This window comes from Tiliqua scincoides, chromosome 5 (assembly GCF_035046505.1).
Source record: "Tiliqua scincoides isolate rTilSci1 chromosome 5, rTilSci1.hap2, whole genome shotgun sequence".
Lineage (NCBI taxonomy): Eukaryota > Metazoa > Chordata > Lepidosauria > Squamata > Scincidae > Tiliqua > Tiliqua scincoides.
This window is the reverse complement of record NC_089825.1, coordinates 122831095-122851185: the sequence shown is the minus strand read 5'-3', so window position 1 is coordinate 122851185 and position 20091 is coordinate 122831095. Positions and strand designations below refer to the sequence as shown.

The window sequence follows — 20091 nt, the reverse complement described above, 5'->3', positions numbered from 1 at the left end:
AATGTCCCACGAGATTCTGATGGTATGGTAGGTGGCCAGTGTAAGAGAGGTCAGGAAACGCAACACTTTCCCTCTACACTCAGACAGTCTGACAATAAACAGACAAGAGTATAGAATTTTTTCCATTAATGTTTTTACTAAAATCTTCTGCTGTCAAGACACAGATCCAGAAAGGATGCACAGAAGGGGTAAGGAAATGGGAGTAAAGGGGAGGGAACAGAGAGAGAGGGTAGATGGACGCTGCTTCATTACATTTCGTGTTAACAAAAAACAAACAAAAAAAGGAAAGAGGGGGGTTATTTTAAATGTCAGGGGCTTTTTAATATATATAATACAAAAAAGCGAGACTCTAACCCCTAGCTGTGGGGTTGCATGCAACAAGGAAGGTGTTCAGCAGGTGGGGCATCAATGCTTGGTGTGGAGGGCTGATGCGCTTGGAACACGAATCACGAGAGAAGCTGAGGGAATGGAGCATTAAAACAGACACCACAGAAGAATGAGGCGCTGGGGCAAGGAGGGAAAATCAGAACAGCTCAGTGGTAGGGAATGGAGGGTACCCCATACTGAATCCATGACAAACTGCAGCCCTTCTTCATCCCATCCCACTGTAGCCTCCCCCCTCCCAACTTGAGCTTTAGGCACCAAATGCCCCTCAGTTCAGCTTTGCATTTAACCTCTCTGTGAGCTCCCCAAGCTCCTTTACTCCCTCCATTGACATCCCCACATCTCCAACTCTGGGCTTTCCCCAGCTGCAATGTTGCCTCAAAACTTTGTCTCACAGATACCCTAGTCTTGATCAGGCCCTCCTCTTTCTGTTCCTGAGCTGAATCATTAAAGTCACTCTGTCCCCTAGTCTCACTCTCACTCTTTGTATGTGTATTTGATTGGGGGCCATAGGGGGCGCTGCTGGAATGAGCAGGAGACTTATGGCGACAAAGACTAGTTATTTGGCTAAGAAGGGGGGGAGGGTACATGGATTCTAGGGACTGTTGTGGGGACCAGACGTTAAGGATACTAGAGCAGGGGTGTCAGTAAAATTGAGGGTGCTCTCTAAATGCACACAAAACCCATCCATGGCCCTCCGAACAAGAGCTGCCTCCTTGGCTGGGCAGATGCTTTCCCAGCCCACTATTTTATGAGCACAGGCAGGGGGAGAGAATGAATGAAACCACCATTAAATTAGACACCCAAATATGGCCACTGCATATTCATCTGGGCTTGGAGGCTCCAGCTGCCAGTGAGGAAGAGGGACGGGACTGGGAGGGTCGGCTCCTGCCTCCCCACTCCCAGAAATCACCAGGGCTGTGTGGGGAGAGCTTGGCTCACAACCGAGGCTCCCTCCATGGGCAGCACCGTGACGGCGGCAGGAGGCTGGGCCGAGACGGCTGCCGCGAGGGGGCAGACCTCACCCGTACCTGTGGAAAAAGACCAAATGCAAAAGGTCAAAATGTTTCTCACTCTTGGGATGTTCATTTTTAAAGAATCTTGCTAGCACAAATTTCCCTCACCCTCCCCTGCTTTAAACCGAAATGCTGGGGTAGAAGACACAGTTGGTTTCATGTAGCAAGAGATGCAGCTGTCCCTTCCCCCCCAAGTACCATATTTATCCACATCCTGCAAGAAAATTCCCCTAAGTATCTTCTTAGATTCACAAAGTAAAACACAGTTGAACTGACTGGTTCGCATTTACTTGAGACTTTTAAGGCCTCCTGCTGAAGACAATATGGGAAACCAGTTTTATCATTTACATCACGAGATGCATCAAATTATGAAAAATTGAATGATATTTGTCTTCACAGTAGGTTAAATTCTCACAGGTTTCTCCAGGAAATTCCATTTCCCTTTGTTCTCCAGGATATGTGAAGGAGGATGCAGCCCAACAAAAGGAACACATCTGCAGCAATGACTGAGTTTGGACAATTTCCCATCACACCTTGTGGTATCTCCTGGAAATTAACTCATCTGATCAGTTTTACCTTAAAAGCAATGGCTATGAATGATGAAAAATATAGTCAGGCAAGAGGTAATGTCCATAGAGGCAGAAAAGAGCCCAAATTTCCCTTAGTGCACAAGCATCCGTTGCTAACTTCAAGATGTTACTGGTACTTCCGATCTCTACTGTATTTTTTGTTACATGTGAGAAAATACCTGTTACTTCACTTTCAAAAATGATAAGATACTCTAGAACTTAACGTTTAGACAAATGTGAAATTGGAAGGACTGTGTGAGTCTTTAATTTTTTTAAGAAAGGCCAAATCTTCAAGATGTCAAGTTCTGCACCACACACTGTGCTTTTATAGGAGGAACCTGCCAACAGACATTGTGACTACTGCACATAAAGACCCCAACTTGGACAGACACTGTAATATGCAGGCACTCAAATGCTGACAGTGGGAAGTTAATTTAGGATGCAGCCGCCCCAGGGGAGCTGGGGTTCTCCCTCCTCCCATCTAGGATATAAGGACACCTTGAAACCCTATGGGACAGATGGGCCTCCCCTCCCCATTCCCCAGCACAGAAGGAAGCGGCTCTTGCCTGGTGGCCCGGCCAGCGTTTCACCGCAGCGGTTGGCCCTCAGTGGCCGTGGCCCCTTCTCCTGCGTGCGTCTGCAGATGCCCGTTGAGCTGAGCCGGGGTCTTGCAGTGCACGCCACACAGCTTGCAAAGGAAACGCTCCAGCCGCGGGGCGGCCAGTCCGTGGTCCTTGACCGCGTGGACCCTGAGGTAGGCCGCTGTGGTGAACCCTACGGGAGGGGGAGAAGGACAAAAACCAGCCAGGTCAGTGTCCGGCCTAGTGAAAGAGTACCCCAGTGTCCAGTAATGCTTGGCTGTGCCTCACCCTAGAGGCGGCTGCGACTTGACATCTAATGAAGGATCCAATGCAACAGACCTCCCTGATAAGAGGAAAATTCTCCACCCCAAGTTGGCTTCATCTTGCCACCAGGCAAACTATCCTTGTAGGAACATAGCTGACCCCACCCTCGGGACAGCTGCATCTGGGGACTGAAAAAAATCAGTAGGAGGAATGTAAGTTTCTTCATACAAAAATACCAGAATTGCAATCCTACAACAAAAATGTTTGGAGTAATTTAGCAGACCTACCCCACCCCCTCCAACCTGATACCAGATCTGTTAACTTTGCTTCTCTATAACATGCAATTCACTCCAAAGCCGTAAGAGAATTCCAGCATATTAATAGCAAACTGCTGTCTTTTGCTTCTGAGAATCCAGATTATAATATGCTAATAATGCTGCTTTCAATATATGGGTAACGTATAATGGATTATATGCATTATTAAAAGAGATAATCCAGGAGCAACCTTAGAGAAAAGCACAACTAAAATTAAAAGATCTACTGAGATCTACAACTTTTGATGGTATGCTCAGTGGTGTAGCTAGAGGGGGTGCAAAGCACTAAGTTTTACAGGGAGCCTCACTGCAGCATGAAAGTAGACCCTCCCCTTTAGAGCGATTCCAGGAGGGGGGAGCAAAACGAAGGCATTTGCTCTGTTTTGCTCCCCTGCCTGGAATGACTCCAAAGGGGAAGGGCCGCTTGCATGATGCGGTGAGGCTACCTGTAAAACTTGGTGCTTTGCACCCCCTCTAGCTACACCACTGGTTATGGTGCTAACTTGCACATTAGTCAGTTGTAATTAGTTTTAAATCTATTAAAATCAGACTGGATAATAGGCATGCAAAATGGATATGGCTGGAAGAGATATATATATCCTGGCAAGGGCCAGGATGGTGTACTAGTGGTTTGGGAGTTGGCCTTAGACCTGCAGGATACAGGTTCAAATCCCCACTTAGCTATGAAGCTGCCTAGGTGACCTTGGGCCAGTTACTATCTCTCCACCTCATCCACTTCAAAGGGTTGTGGTGAGGACAAAGGGAAGAGCTCTGTACCCCATCCTAAGCTTCTTGCAAGAAGGATGGTATAAAAGTGTGAAAAATAATACATTCTAAATATACTCTTCTGACTGGAGTTAGCCTCTTTTTATTCATTTCTGAATTATCTTGAGAACATGCACATCTACTTACAAACTATTATGTGCCCATGATTCTGTCTCCAGAAGGTTAAGTTTTCAAAGAACACAGAATTGTGCCTCTCTCTACCTATACACATGGAAGGCTAATGATTCATGATATATCACACCACCTTTCACTTATACAGCACACTGAAGTCATTTAAGCTTATGGCAAAATGGAATTAATGATATGCTTGGACATGTAAACAGGAGCAAGAAAAAAAATTAGGAGCCATCTGCCTTGCCAGGCAGTTTGCTTTATTGTGGCTATGAGACAGAGAAGGCACTCTGACCAACAGCTACATACCAAAGAACATAAAAGATTGCGTCATCTAAATACATTTTTTTTTCAAATCTGGTTTGCTTCAAAGCATAGCACTGTATGTAAAGATACCAAATTAGGCCTCACCTGAATTTCTGTGATCAGTGCTCACACAGAGCAAGTTTGTGTATGTGTAAAGAATTTTAGGTTTCTTTCCAACCCAGTTTGCTTCCTCTGAGACAAGTGTATGCCAATAAGATGAATGCAGTCCACCAGATAATATATTGTGGCCTGTCAGAAGAGTTAACCACCCTACATTCTCCCCACCTGCATTCAGAGCCCAAGGCAAAAAAGCAAGTGTCATGTTGTTGTGGTGGGTCATCATACATGGTGGTTGGGCCACTTCTGAATGGTTGTATCATAAGCTGGCCAGGTCACTTCTTATGGGAAGCCAGGGGACAATTCAAAATAACTGATCCAACCTCTAGGTAAAATATTGGGAGTAGAAAACAAAACAGACTCAAGTTTACAAAGGAACAACTTAGTCAAAGATGACTTTGGTTGCCACGTGAAATATTCTAGGTAGTATGCTTATGGAATGGGACAAGCACACCTGCAGGCATCAATAAAGTCTTATAGCTTTCTCAAGTAAAGCTGATAGGCTTATTTTCCTCTTTCTCAGATGCCCTTCCACACACATACTTGATCCCTTACCTTTGTTGCACAGTTCGCAGACATGATTCGGCCCTTGGCTGTGTACTTTCATGTGGTCCGTGATGTAGGCAGCGCTTAGCATTTTTCCACACACATGACATGGCACCTTCTCCTCATGACGAACTGTGTGAGCACGCAGCCGATCCTTGGTGGCAAAGGCCGCTTCACACGTCTGTAGAAACAGAGGCAAAGGAACCATGGTGGTGGTGGGGAAACTGCCTCCTGTGGCCTGCTTCCTCATGCAAATGGAGGTTAGGGAATTGGACCATGGACAAGGCTCCCTTTAAGGACAGTGTACATTAACTTTGCTCTCTTGCACCAGGAAGTCAGCCCTGCTCTCCTCCCAATTGATAATGGAAAATGTATTTGGGGGTGATTGGGGAGGAGGGATCTATACAGCAGTACTGTCAATAAGGGAAGGTACCTCACATTTGAAGGGCCTTTCTGTTGAGTGGACCTGCCGCACGTGGCTGTTCAAATGGTCCGGCCTGAGGAAGGAAAGATAAAGTTAAGGAGCTGGTCTTGGGGATCCATTTATTCCCCCATACAAACCCCTACTTCATTCTTAAACTTCATCTTCTTTCTCCTCATCAATCCCAGACTATATTAATCCTGTAAACAGGTCTCAGTAGATGCTACCTATCCCCCAAATCACAATTCTGCTATGAAGAATCTGAAATTCTATACTCATGAAAAAGGAAATTTAAAAAACCACACCACATATTTAAACAGTTCTATGAGAAAGTCTGTCCCTGTCACAATTGCCACTTTTTTCTTCACTGACAGGGTTCCTGAGCCTTTAATAGCTGCATAAGACAGATATACAATAGGTACAGCTTTCCTCATCACTGCACCTCCATGATGGGGAAAGCTACACTTTCTGAGTGTCTTATAATGTGATAAAGGCTTAAGAGTCCTGCCATTTTCTGCCCCATGTTGCATAAACACAACAGGGATCAAATGTGTACACCTATGGGCTGGGCAGAAATGGGTTAAAATGTAGCCACCGTAATTCTAACAGATCCCCTGCTCTGCACTGTGACTAATTCAGAAGATTTGAGGTGATTTGAGGCACACCAATATGAATTATAATGGGATGGGTAAGGCATGTGAGGACTCTGAAAGTGCTTGCAAAATGTTTTGGGGGGAATTTAGCCACTCATGGGTTAACTGGCCACATGAGATGCTGGTGGATAATATATGATTCAGTCAAAGCTGGAACATAGCTCTGAAGAGAACTGGACAGAGGAAGCAATAAGGCAGTGATCAGACACCAGAGTCATGTGAAACTAGGAACTATAGATTGAGGATTTAGAACTAAGAGCTGAATCCAAAGACAATCCTGCGTACCACTGAAATCAACCAGGGTCCAATCCTATTCAAATTTCCAGCACTGATGCAGTTATGCCAACGGGACATGTGCTGCATGGTGCAAGAGGGGCAGTCACAGAGATCTGCTCAAGGTAAGGGAACAAATGCATAAGCACTGGAAAGTGGGATAGGATTGGGCCTTGAGACAAGTTAGCTGTGATAATCTTAAATCCCACCAATTTTAATGGGATTTAGACAGACTTCACTTTCTTTGAATATAACCCTTAGAAATGGGGAATTAGAATTATACAATGAATGCAACTGGAACTTTTACAGCTACTTCGCCTTTTTATACTGTTTATGTAATTTGTTTAGGTTTGTGACAGGTTTCCAGCCTTCATGTTTATTAAGATCCTGAATAACTATTAGCAGTGTCTCCTCTGTTAAAAGCAATGAATAAAAAGGGAGCAAAAGGAATTTCCTGTAAACAGCTCACAGGCCTTCTATGTCTTATGTGGTTCCTTAAACCTCTCCCCCTCTCCAGCATACCAAGTTTATTTTTTTTAATCGCAAACTAGACAATCTTTGAAGCTCTCAGGTTACATGTTTAAAAACTTCTTTAAAAGCCAACTCTTTAGCTTCTTTATTGTTGCAAATCAGCAGCTTGAGAAAACTGTATCATCCTGTGGCTCTGAAGCCACAAAGGAAATAACGTTTTGTAAAAATACGCATATTCCAGTACTCGTAATTTGTAAAAGGAGCTGTTGGACTGTGTTAAGTCTGTCATCTTGTGTACACTGATGCTTTCTGAAGTGACTCACAGAAAAAAGGAAATGTACTGACAAATCCGTTTCCTTGGCATACATTCCTATATATTCAAAGACACAAATTTTGATATTCTGGGTATTTGTCTAATGTGGCTAGCCACATAGTCTGGTGTACATGCCTATGGCTGAAAAACTGATGAAAGTAAGGGCAGTCTCTTGTAACAACTCAGAACCCAGGGAGAAGATCCAGGCCTCTTTTGTTAGGTTGTGGTATTTCAGAACTCAATACCGCTCCCCCACTCATCTGACATCCATAGTTCCTCTTCCTGTTAACTATTTAATTTTTATTCTTATGGCCTTGGCACTTTCTAACTGCCAATCTGCCTTTCCGACCTGCCTTAAAATTCTGAGTTCTCTCAAAACAGAAGTATAAAGCACAATCTCATGCATGTTTACTCAGGTGTAAGGACCTGTGGCTTCAATGGGGCTTATTCCCAAGTAAATGTACACAGGATTATATCCTTTAATACCTAAGCTACAATGCACTGTATAAAAAACTTTTCATCCTATGGGCTTCTAATGCTTCTTGGATTGGATATTTTGTAGAACATGTGATAGGTTATTCTAAATGAAGTGTTTAAACTACTGATGTTGCAGAGAGTTTAGAAATATGAAGGTGTCTGAAAATTAAGAAGCCTGAGGAATAAAAAGATAGGATACCAGCAAATTAGTAATGGGCAGGATGCAACTGTAATTATCTTTCTCCTAATTCCCTACCTTTGCTACTGCAGTCCTTGCCAAAACATTTCATGTTATTTAAAATCTCAAATACCATGCAAACATGCCTGATTAGTGTAACTCAGTGAACACAGAATTCATTCATATGAAGAGTACATAAAACCCTATTCTTTTAAACTGCCCCCTAGGCAAACTAGGGCTTCAATCCTCCATTCATGCTCATACCAAGCTGGTATGATTTCTATGATGTTTTCTAACTTATGGCACTCCAATATTTTAGTCTGTGGAAGATAGTCCAGATTTTTAAAAAAATTCTCTTGTGGTTCTTTTACTTTCTTCAGTTTTGCCTCTTGCATGTATTATGCTGGAGTGGAGAATATCTACAGTAACTTAAACTTTGACCTCAATAGACAGAAATGAATTTCTAGGCTGGTTGTCAGCATTGTCATAACACCACTACTAAATAAATGTGCAAAAGTTCAGTTTCGAAAATGTGGTATTTTCTCTCCCCACAAGTTGACCTTGCTACTTATTGCTAGAGCCAATTGAAATTTTGTCAGAACTGTGCACAGCTGGTGGTTCTTGGGCTGTAATGTTTCAAACTACAGATGGGGTATGTTTGAGTGCTTTGTCACATGTTAAACTCTGAATCTTCCTGTATATGAAAAGCTATGTGATAGTACAGGCTGCAACCCTATCCGAGCTTACCTGGAAGCAAGTCCCATTGATTATAATGGTACTTACTTCTGTCACACATAGTAGTGGGCTCACAGTCTTCTCCCCCACATGGTAGTTTGTGTGTATATATATATATATAGGAAGGTTTTTTTTACACTGAGCAACATTCAAATATACAATCCCCTACCTGCTGCCTCAAGTGGCAGTTCAAGAACTGTGCCATATGCTATTTCCGTGTATTTGCAAAAGGTGGGGGACACTTTGGAGGTGGAGGTAGTTGTTCGGTCTCTTTCCCAATACTTTTTGCAATTCCCCTATTACACAGTTGTCTGAAATACCTCTCAGGTCTGACACGGCAACTCAACTCCAAGGCTTTGGTAATGGGTGCAGTTTAAAGATAGCCAAGAAATACAGTACTACCTATCATGCTTTTGTATTATGATTCCAAAGAACTAGTGCCAAGTATGGGAAAACATTCTGAATTGAGTTGTAAAATTAGTCAGCTGGCCACACCAAGAAATGTGCTCTTAGCTCCTTCCCACCCTCATCTTTGTTTGTTCAGCTGGAATATGTGCAGGAGGAAGCTGCTAATAGAAATGCAATGGGGGGAAGGGTGACTATCCCATACAGACTATCATTCTGAAGACCTGGAAGCAAGCTTTGTCAGTGTCAGAGCTTTAGAAACCCCAGATGCAACCAAAGTAATCAAACACAGGGGCATAGCAAAGTTAAATAAGAATTAACAGGGATTTGCATGAAGGAGACTGCCTGATCTGGGACTTGCTAAGCCTGGCTTATTGGGAACTTCTACTAGTCTTTCTTTTTATACAGTAATACCCTCCTAACCAAACTTGCTCAATTGTGGCCAATTTAAGTCTTGTACTAATCGGAATGGGCACTCTAACTCAAAGTTAATGTCCTCCTTGTATAAGACCTGCAACAAACCCCAATGAAGCTGACTCCACCCTGCACCCTTGACTCCCTCATACCGGGAGAAACTCTTCCCACAGTGGCTGCAGATGTACGGCTTGTGCACAGCACCATCATGCGAGCGGACGTGATAGCTCATGCGGTCCTTCCGCTTGAACCGCTGCTGACAGACTGGACACTGGTAGGGCTTCTCGTCTGAGTGCGACAATTTATGCCGATTGAGGTGGTAGACGTCCCGGAAGGCTTTCCCACACATCTCACATGCATGGTTCTTCCGGATGCGTTTGCCTGACGCCGTAGTGGTCACCAGCCCAGCGCCTGACCCTGCTGTATTTCCTGCCCCCTCGGCAGAGGCAGGTGTTGCTGCAGTTGTCCCACCGATGGCAGACACACTAAGCAAGCTCAGGGGAACCATGGTGGGCATCTTCATGGTTGTGGGTCCAGCACGGGAAGCTTTGGCCCCCGTGTGAATGGCTTCATGGCGCCGCAAGTTGTAGCCGTTCTTGAATTCTTTTGCACACAGGGAACAGATGTACGGCCCTTTGCTCTTCGGCTTTTTCTGGGCCTCACCTGGCTGTGGCGTAGTAGGAGCTGCCTGGGGGGTTGGGGCTTGGGTGGTTTGCGTGGGTGGTACTACCTGCCCACCACTACTACCCTCGGAGGCAGAAGGTTGCTGCTGTTTCAAGGCGGCTGTGTCTACCGTTGAGGCAGTTGGTGCAGAACCAGTGGCGGCAGCAACCACAGCAGCGGCTGCTGCTGTTTCCTGGGCTGCAGCCAAAACAGGCAGAAGGTCCACTTGGAGGGACTCAGCAGGGGTGGCTGTCTGTTGGGGAGGGGCTGTTGTGGTGGTAGTCTGAATAGAAAAGAGATTGTATAATTGAACAACAGTGATAAAAAACAAATCTTGAAATCCTGCAGTATTCTAGTAACTTGTATGTGTAGGAGAGGATTAGTAAATTCCCACTTCAAAATCTGCTATCATTTATTTAAAAAAGTTAACCTAGAAACACAGCAAAGGAGCACTGAGTATGTGCTATAGAGTAGGACCATACTAAAGCTCAGGTTTTTAATATAATATATAAGCAGACCTCTGTGGGAAATATCTGTTTCCTGTTTACTGCACAAGGTTTCTTTAAAATTTCCCAAAAAGTTAATAAAATAATTTCCATATTCTAATCACATAAGGGAGGTCACATTCCCTGAATTTACTTGTACCAACAGAATGAAAGGAGCAAAATTAGTATGCAAAGAAACAGTAGCAGATTTAACATGTGCTGAGAGTGAAATTCCTACTGACTAGAATACCCATCTACTCCAGGGGTGTCCAAACATTTTGGCAGGAGGACCACATCATCTCTCTGATTGATTAATTATTTTCATCTCAAATTAATTTACATTTCAAATTTGAATAAATTTACATAAATGTATTAGAGATGAAACTTATATGAATGACTCCAAGGCCTATAAAAGCCTTTCCTTTGCTGCCAATGCTGCATCACAGATGTGAAACAAGTAGTGGAGGGAGCCCTCATCCCACAGCTCACACGAGAGGTTGAACAGTTGCCCTCATGCTGAGAGCAGTTGTGCTGGGTCAGCCTGGGCTCTAGCAAGTCTCTGGAGGACCAGAGGCTCCTTGGAGACTGTGTTTTATTTACTAAAGATGACTTTGTACAATACCAAACTGAGGCACTTGCACCCAAGTCCCATCTCTGCTATCTAGAACTTGCAGAAACATTTGTTCATATTAATAGGTTTTGCTCAGTCATATAGTTGGCATTCTTCACTCTCACAGATCCTAATCTGAGCTTTCTACACACCTAGTAGTTTTATACTGTACTATATGACCCTCTTATAAAGTTCGCAGACAAAATCTACTGTACTGGTAACTGTGTTAAATATTTGTTGCACTTAACAATGCAATTAAAATGACAGAAAGTGACCCCTTCCCTAAAATAAATTATTTTATTTACTTTAGTATGAGGACCAAATTACTTGTTTTATTAAGCACATATTTGGAGTCAACAGATATTCTCTAAAAAGCAGCAGTGTGCAAGGGAGAAGGATGATTGAGACTGTGGCAAAGGGGGCTTTAACCCTTTGACCCCACCATGGTTCCAAACCAGATCAGAACTATGACAGATGCAAAAAGTGAAAGTCCCCTCTTTGCTGTGATCCTGATCCAGATATTCATCCCCCCCCCCCGCCGCTCCATGACTACTACTTTCTTAGAGAATAAAACATAAGCATGTCTGGTCCAAGCACAGGCTTAACCTAACATATATAGTCCCCTTGTTCTGAGGGCTAAACTACAATTGTTAATTTTATTCAGGTTTTTGTGGGTGCTCTTAAGTAACTAGTTTAGACAATCTCCAAAAATATTTTGAGGTAAGTCTTGCAAATGAATCTACAAACATGACAAGCTGAATTGCTCATGCATATCTATGTTAAGTCATTTGTGATACATTTATAACTTTAGGGGCAGGAAAGGCCTGCCATCTTCCAGCATACAAGATCTTCCCTGTCTGATTGTCTCAAGGCAGTTGTTACTCACCACAGGTGATTGACAAATTAGAAATTTGGGATTGTATACAAAGAAAATTGTTACGTATTACCAACATCACTGGAATCAATGAGGTTAGTCACTGTTAATTTAAGTCCCATTCATTTCAGTAGGACTTAGTCAGGACTAATCTTTTTCTTTTTTAAAAAATAAAACCCCTGGATTATAGACACTAGTATCTCGGAAAACTCTTGCTTGACTTAATAAGATGTGAATTCTCAATTCTAGCCATACACATATCTGTAAGTCAGGGGTTCCCAAAGTGTATGTCATGGCAAACTCACGGGTATGCCACAATGTGGACCCTCCTACCTGTTCCTCCTGGGTGCCACCATCTTGGATCTTGCAAGATTTTGTGAGATCCAAGAAGGAAGCACCTAAATCTCACAAGATTTGGGCATCACAATCTTGGGTCCTGAGAGATTTTGCAAGATCCAAGATGGCAGCACCTAGCTAAGCCAGGAAGAAGCTGTGGGGGAGTCATAATCCAGGTAAGTTTAGGGACCACTGCTGTAAATTGTTAGAATTTTTGCTTAAGATCTCAGTGAATGAATGGAAATTTCTGAGGCTATAGTCCTGCTGAAGCTAAAACAGGTACAAACCAAATTGTTTCCTTGGATAGGAGATCCCTGGGAGTCACATGCAGGAGCAAGACATAAACATATAAAAATGAGCACCTAAAGGAGCTTCTTAAGTATTTGCTTGCTTTTGGAGACAAGATATGCTTAGATTTGGGGCAAGAATTTTCCTATGTAGGAAAATCAAAAAGCAACTACTTCTTAAATAACAATTTAATGTTAATTCTTTGTCAAAATACTTACCTAATTTTTAAAAGATTAGGTAACTGTACAAGTTACAGTGTTGAAGAATGACAATGGGCTAACAGACCTGTTACCAACCTAGGAAAACAATCATCTAAAACCCAACCAATTTAGAAACTAATCCAGTCAAAACAATTTTACTTTGACAACCTTTACACATTTATGCAAAAGATTTAATTTGGGAGATGCACTTTCAGACCAGAAAACACAACCTCAGTGCTTCAGTGCCTGTTCATGGTCAAACACAAGGAGATGGAATCACCACAATCTTCATCTTAGGGTAAAGTCTATAAACATGTAGACAAAAGGGAGGATGCAAGAAGTTTTACTGTGATTAAAAAGCAGGGAAGATATTCAGGGATGTCAAACTCATTTCATACAGTGGGCTGAATAGCATTCATGGTGCCTGCTGGGGGCCAGAAGTGATCTCATTAAGCAGGTGATGATCAAAAATAAGGTTTTTCTCACTTAGAAACTCATTAACTGCAAATGACAAAAGAAAAAATATGCAAACCTTGATGAAATTTTCAAGACATGGGTGAGCCCAATTATCATGCAGGCTGCCCTTTCAGCAGCCCCACTTCTGCATTACTTCATAGCTCAGCAGCTGAGAAGTGTTCTGCAAAGTAATGCCTCAGCAGTAGAGGTGCTGCTGAAAGGGCAGGTTGTGTGATAACTGGGCTCTCCCAATACCTTGGCAGCTTCTCCTTTTCTCAACCCTCTTGATCTGCCTTTTCCTTTGCCTTCTGAGGCCTGCTCCATCTCTCTTTCTCAGTGACTCAGCAGAAGTGACACTGCTAAAGTGACACTGCTGGGAGAGCCCAATTATCATGTGGGCCACTCTTTCCTGCACCAATCTTTCAGGAGTGCTGTTTCTGCGGATGCCTCACTTCACAGCTCAGCAGCTGCTGGTGGTGCTGAGAGAGTCCAATTATCATGAGGGGGCAGACAGAGAGCTTCTGGGGGGTGTATTTGTATACCACAGGCCTTATGTCTGACACTCCTGAAGTAATCTGTTAATTCTTCAAATTATGAATATCAGGGAGACCTGAAATCAAACTCTATTTATGACCTTGGATAAGTCATATGTACATCCTATGCATGTTCACTTGGAAATAAGCCCAATGTAGCCTAAGAAATGCATGCAGAAATAAGGTGGCATTTTGCATTCTTACACATACAGTTGCACAACCACCTGTAGAAGAAATTGTGCAAGCACAAAGCAAAGTCAGAATTCCATTAAGATTTCTGTGTGCAAGAACTTTACACTGACACACCTATGTTGGAAACATAAAATACACCTCATTGCGTTTAAAAGGGCTTACTCTCAGATTAAGTGTAGATTTCTGCTTTCATTGTGGTACATTGATCAATAAAACATTCCTTACAGGGTAATCAGAAAAAAATGACAGCTCAGAGCACTATATTAAACAATCTTTTACTTAGAATTTCACTTATCCTCCATACATTTTAAGACTTTCTTATAATCCTTCACGATGCCTTAAATCATCCAAAAATGTACATGTACATTTTATATTTGGGTTCAGAAACCTGCTATCAACTTTGAGTGATCTTGGCCAAGATAAGGACCTTTGAGCCTCAGTCCTCATCTGTAAAAATGAACTACAATTCGCCTCAAAAAATTGTTAACAGAATGTCTAAAGCAATTGTAAATACATATTTACAGTAGATGTGACAAACATTAATTTCAAAAATAAAATATTTGTGCAAGGATAATCTCTTGAAGTGGAAACATCTGCATACAAGAATTTGGCCTCCAACACTGAGATGCAGCTACCTTAAGGAATATTTTCAACTGGAGACCATCCCTTACTGAGCTCACCTGGAAGGGACTTTGACTGCAACCCTGAGTGGCAAAAAACCTGGATTGGATTTCGGTCCCGACCTGCAGAGGGTTCTGAGTATGACTCTGCTAAAGAGACAAAAGGAAAGGAGATCAGGGAACTCTAAGAGAAAATTAACCCTCCCACTCCTAAAACCTCTCAACAGAAACTGCAAGGAGTTAAACTTGAAAAAGCAAGTTAAGAAACAAGGGGCAACAGCAGGAAGTCAAGGTGTTTGAGCAGCTGATGTAAGCCAAGTAAATGAAGGGCCTTATATGGTACTGTATATAAGGCAGCATCAAGCTTGAGGGAAGCATTTTCTTTTAATCAAGTGACTTCAAGTATTGATATAAGCTACAGAAATAACATGCAAAGAAGAGGGAAAAGAGATATTTGGCATGAATCAAGGGGGCACTTTGAACAGGGTGGATAAATAAAAAGGCCAAAATGGGAAAGAGAACTAGGGAATCTTCCTTCTGTTAGAGATGAGGGGACTAAAGTAAGCAGAGGATCCTGAGGAGCAGTAGATACTGACAGGGCATTCTGAAGTGCATGAATGGAATCTGTTAATGTAAAAAGAACAAGAAATAGGGTATGATGGAGTCAGATTATTTGGTAAAGATGCTGCACATGAGGTTACCAGGACATAGGAAAACAGTAACAGAGTTGGTACAAATATACTGTGGAAAGAGGACCATGAAGAGGTAGTCACACATGAAAGTGAGCAGCTGCATAGCTGAAACCCAGAAGACCTAGGTTGAGCTCTGCAAGGAGGAAACCGCTGGGGAGGAGGAAGGATGACTGGAGGAAAAAGCCCTGAGAGCTTAGTGACAGACTAGTGGTTGAAGGTAGCAGGTATGTGGATGACCTGGAACTGATGGCTGCAGGCAAGTTATCTGGAGAAAAGGCTTGTAAGTGGAAAGGAGCTAGGCCAGGAGGCCAAATGAAATAGGAAAGGGGGGTTGGGACATGAGTGAAGCCTGACATGAGAGAACCAAACCAGAGTGGGATCATATAGGGCATGGGTGAGCAAACCTTCAACTTTAGGGATCCGGACCTTTAAAAATTGTATAGAAGAGGGAATTTCAGCATGTGCAGCTTCTCATCTCACAGATGCTGAAATTCTCTCTCCTACACTATTGTTAAAGGTCCAGGATCCCTAAAGTTGAAAGTTTGCCCACCCCAATATGGGAGACAGGAACTAGTCTGTATATGTCCTCTGCTGTATATGTAGTGTGAGCATGAATAACGCATGGTAACCTACTTCCTACTTGTTGTATCTACAGTGCATGCATAAACAGCAAGGGGGAGGGGGAAAATGGGTTTTTTTGGCATGTTATGTAAAAAAAAAAAGACTGCCCACCCCTTAATGTTCAGATGTGACATCCACACCCCACCTGTTGGCACCCGAGGGCTGTAAGTAGCTACTCACTACTAGTAACTACTCACTGCTAGTAGCTACTCACTGCTGTGTGCCTGGACCCCGGTAAGCAACTCTTGGGGGCCGGAAATAGCCCAGAGGGCTCTTTGGGGGCGTGAGGGCCCAACCCAGAGTGCAGTGGGGGGAGAACCCCCTGGATGTGGGGGGAGAGCAGCCTGACGGGGGGGGACGTTCTCAGGAGAGAGGACCGCAGAGGGGGGCTGGCCAGGGAGGCGGCTGTGGCGCCTGTGTGCCTGGGGGCGCCTGAGGAGAGGCTCCCTGCGAGTGGGGCTGGCAGAGCGAGCGAGAGGGAGGTGACCGTTGGCGGGGGGGAGGGAGAAGCAGCGCGAGGCGCAGGGAGGGGCTGAGCGCAGAGCGCGAGGGGGCAGGGGGAGCGCGAGACAGCGCTTGGGCGGAGGGAGGTGACCGTTGGGGCAGCGCGAGGCGAGGGGGGAGCGCGTGCCGAGTGCGCCCTGCCGGCCCGCGCGCGCGAGGGCCCCCGCCCGCTGGGATTCCCGAGGGGAGGGGCGGGGCGGGAGGGTGTGAGTGAGCGAGCGAGCGGGGAGCCTCGAGCTCTCGCTCGTCCTTGCCCGCTCGCCCCCCCGTGTGAAGCGGGGAGGGGGAGGGGGTTACCTGGAAGATGAAGCTGCTCCAGTTGCTCGGGTCCATGGCGGCGGCGGCGGCGGGCGGGGGGCGGAGGGGGCTCAGTTCGGCGAGAGGGGGGGTCGGGAAGGGAGGGGGAGCGAGCGGGGAGCCACAGCAGCGCCGCGCGGGCGGGGGGAGTGAGGTGGGAGGGGGGATAGAGCGAGGAGGCAACGGCGCGAGGAAACCGCGGCGCGCACGCTGATTGGCCCCTTCGCGCGCGCGCCCCCCGGCCCGCCCTCGCGCGCGCGCTCCCCGGCTCCACAGGGACAAGGCAAAGGCTGCGGGGAGCGATTGGGTGGGGCCGCCGTCCTCGCCCCCGGGGCGCGCGCTCGCACAAAAGACCCCACGTGTGGTGCGCGCTGATTGGGCTGCGCGGCCTTTCTTTCTAAGGAGGCCGCCGATTGGCTCGCTGCGAGGCGGCCGCGCGCGAGTAACGGTCGGGCCTTTCTCCTCCCCGTTAGCTCTGCTGAGCGACAGCGGCCCTCGCACAAAATGGCCGCCGTCCGCAGCCACTAAGCGGGACCCATTTGCTCTGCGGCCTCAGCCCCTTTCTCTGCGCGTCTGCTCAGAAGGGAGTCCCATTACAGTCAGTGGGCCTACTCCCATGAAGGTGTGGATGGGCTGCAGCCCTCACACCCAATCCTACCTAGATCTACTCAGAAGTAAGTCCCATGATAGTCAATGGGGCTTACTCCCAGGAAAGTGTGGGTAGGCTGCAGCTTCAGAGCCCAATCTTATGCATGGCTACTCAGAAGTAAGTCCCATGATACTCAATGGGGCTTACTCCTAGGAAAGTGTGCATCGAATGTAGCCCTAGCACCCAACTCAGAAGTAAGTCCCATTGTGGTCAATGGGCTACTTCCAGGAAAGTGGATAGGATTGCAGCCTTAGACTTGACTATAATGGGACTTACTTTTGAGTAGACTTGCATAGGATGGGCTCTTACACTGATACATCCTTTTCTTTTAAAAAGAATACATGTTAGTTAAGGCTGATTAGGTGACCTTTTACTCTGTTCATGCTTTGCAACCTTACACCTATATCCCTTATTATTATTAATAATAATATTTATTATATTTATAAATATAAATATTTTATATTTAAATATTTATAAATATAATAAATTATATTTATTATAATTATTATTAATAATAAAGGATACAGGTGTAAGGTTGCAGAGCATGAACAGAGTAAAAGGTCACCTAATCAGCCTTAACTAACATGTATTCATTATTATTATTATTATTATTATAGCAATTTGTTAATCTTTCCTATAATATGTATTATTATTATTATTATTATTATTATTAATAATAATAATAATAATAATTAATACATATAGGAAAGATTAACAAATTGCTACTTTTTTTAACCTGCAACTTTTAACAGTATATAAGTAAATCAGTACAGGGTATTTTGTTTGTTGCCTTCCTGTCCTAAAGGACACACTGCTCTGTGCCGGAAGATGGAAGGTGTTCATTACTGCTCAACACAAATCAAGATAACGCAATTTCTTTTTCCCCATCAGGTGTTCTATTAGCTTCTTACTAGGGGTTTCTTTTTTAAAACATAAAAACACAAAACACTGCAATTTTGTGTTTGATATATCCAAATTAAAACACAAAACACTGCATTTTGGGGTTTTCAAGATATTTTTCCAGGAATTAAAATAAATTACTTTGTTAGATCTTTCAGATCTTTCCACAAGGACATGAAGGGCACTGTTGTCTTTGATGGCTCCACATCAGACCCTTTTGACATCCGAAGCGGAGTGAAGCAGGGCTGTGTTCTTGCACCAACCTTGTTTGGGATTTTCTTCGCTGTCCTGCTGAAGCAGGCCTTTGGAACTGCAACAGAAGGCATCTATCTCCGGACCAGATCAGACGGAAAGCTCTTCAACCTCTCCAGACTGAGAGCAAAATCCAAAGTCCAGCTGAAATGTCTGCGTGACTTCCTCTTTGCCGACGATGCAGCTGTCACTACCCACTCTGCCAAAGATCTCCAGCAGCTCATGGATCGTTTTAGCAAGGCCTGCCAAGATTTTGGACTGACAATCAGCCTGAAGAAAACACAGGTCATGGTTCAGGATGTGGACTCACCTCCCTGCATTACAATCTCTGAGCATGAACTGGAGGTTGTCCATGACTTTGTGTACCTTGGCTCAACGATCTCCGACACTCATTCTCTCGATACCGAGCTAAACAAGCGCATCGGTAAAGCAGCTACCACGTTTTCCAGACTCACAAAGAGAGTCTGGTCCAACAAGAAGCTGACGGAACATACCAAGATCCAGGTCTACAGAGCTTGCGTCCTGAGTACACTTCTGTACTGCAGCGAGTCATGGACTCTTCGCTCACAACAGGAGAGGAAACTGAGCGCTTTCCACATGCGCTGCCTCCGACGCATCCTCGGCATCACCTGGCAGGACAAAGTTCCAAACAACACAGTCCTGGAACGTGCTGGAATCCCCAGCATGTATTCACTGCTGAAACAGAGACGCCTGCGTTGGCTTGGTCATGTCGTGAGAATGGATGATGGCCGGATCCCAAAGGATCTCCTCTATGGAGAACTCGTGCAAGGAAAGCGCCCTACAGGCAGACCACAGCTGCGATACAAGGACATCTGCAAGAGGGATCTGAAGGCCTTAGGGATGGACCTCAACAAGTGGGAAACCCTGGCCTCTGAGCGGCCCGCTTGGAGGCAGGCTGTGCAGCATGGCCTTTCCCAGTTTGAAGAGACACTTTGCCAACAGTCTGAGGCTAAGAGGCAAAGAAGGAAGGCCCATAGCCAGGGAGACGGACCAGGGACAGACTGCACTTGCTCCCGGTGTGGAAGGGATTGTCACTCCCGGATTGGCCTTTTCAGCCACACTAGACGCTGTGCCAGAACCACCTTTCAGAGCGCGATACCATAGTCTTTCGAGACTGAAGGTTGCCAATACATACTTTGTTAGAAATAATACTGTGGCTGCATCTGCTGATGCTATATCACCTACCTAGTACACTTTAAAAAGTATTTAAAATGAATAAAAATGATAACTTAGAATAAAAACACATAATGCCACTTTCCACCTTTCAAATCATGAAATCTGCAAAAGTAAAAATTCAAACACCCCTACCTATCCTTATGTTGATTTTTCAGGCCAGCTTACATGATTATTATTTCTGACCCCTTCAGCCTGCTTTAAGGAAATCACATGCATCAAATACATGTTTTACTTTTATATTCTGGATTTAGGGAGCTGAATCAGACTATTGGTTCATCTAGCTTAGTATTACTGGTGCTATTACTAACCCTAGCAGAACTTCACCTGGCCCTGGACTCCCTCGCCTCTGGCAAGGCACCTGGGAAAGACAGCATCTCTGCTGAAGTCC

General features: G+C 44.6%; 1 protein-coding gene across 4 annotated transcripts; it reads right to left on the bottom strand.

The window, feature by feature from the left end:
- Nucleotides 1-111: 111 nt before the first annotated feature.
- On the bottom strand, nucleotides 112-16959 carry MAZ (MYC associated zinc finger protein). Of its 4 annotated transcripts, none has more exons than XM_066630978.1 (7): nucleotides 16706-16959; nucleotides 14652-14741; nucleotides 9487-10280; nucleotides 5428-5491; nucleotides 5004-5175; nucleotides 2536-2743; nucleotides 1327-1415 (listed from the first exon to the last, which is right to left on the bottom strand). In XM_066630978.1, the coding sequence occupies exons 1-6, from the start codon at nucleotides 16739-16741 to the stop codon at nucleotides 2556-2558; spliced, it is 1344 nt and encodes a 447-aa protein (XP_066487075.1). In that variant the 5' UTR covers nucleotides 16742-16959; the 3' UTR covers nucleotides 1327-1415; nucleotides 2536-2555. The 4 variants fall into 4 exon arrangements, with proteins under 4 accessions (XP_066487077.1, XP_066487078.1, XP_066487075.1 ...); XM_066630979.1 differs by having other exon boundaries at nucleotides 14652-14738; XM_066630980.1 differs by lacking the exon at nucleotides 2536-2743 and having other exon boundaries at nucleotides 112-1415.
- Nucleotides 16960-20091: the final 3132 nt, after the last annotated feature.

Bases quoted from the DNA above. Each gene is read 5' to 3' on its own strand.
- MAZ (XM_066630978.1), bottom strand. From the start codon at position 16,741: ATGGACCCGAGCAACTGGAGCAGCTTCATCTTCCAG. The intron at 10,281-14,651 runs GTGAGCTCAGTA...TTTTCTATTCAG, and splicing joins GCAGTCAAAGTCCCTTCCAG to ACTACCACCACAACAGCCCC. The intron at 5,492-9,486 runs GTATGAGGGAGT...TTCCTTCCTCAG, and splicing joins TGTGGGAAGAGTTTCTCCCG to GCCGGACCATTTGAACAGCC.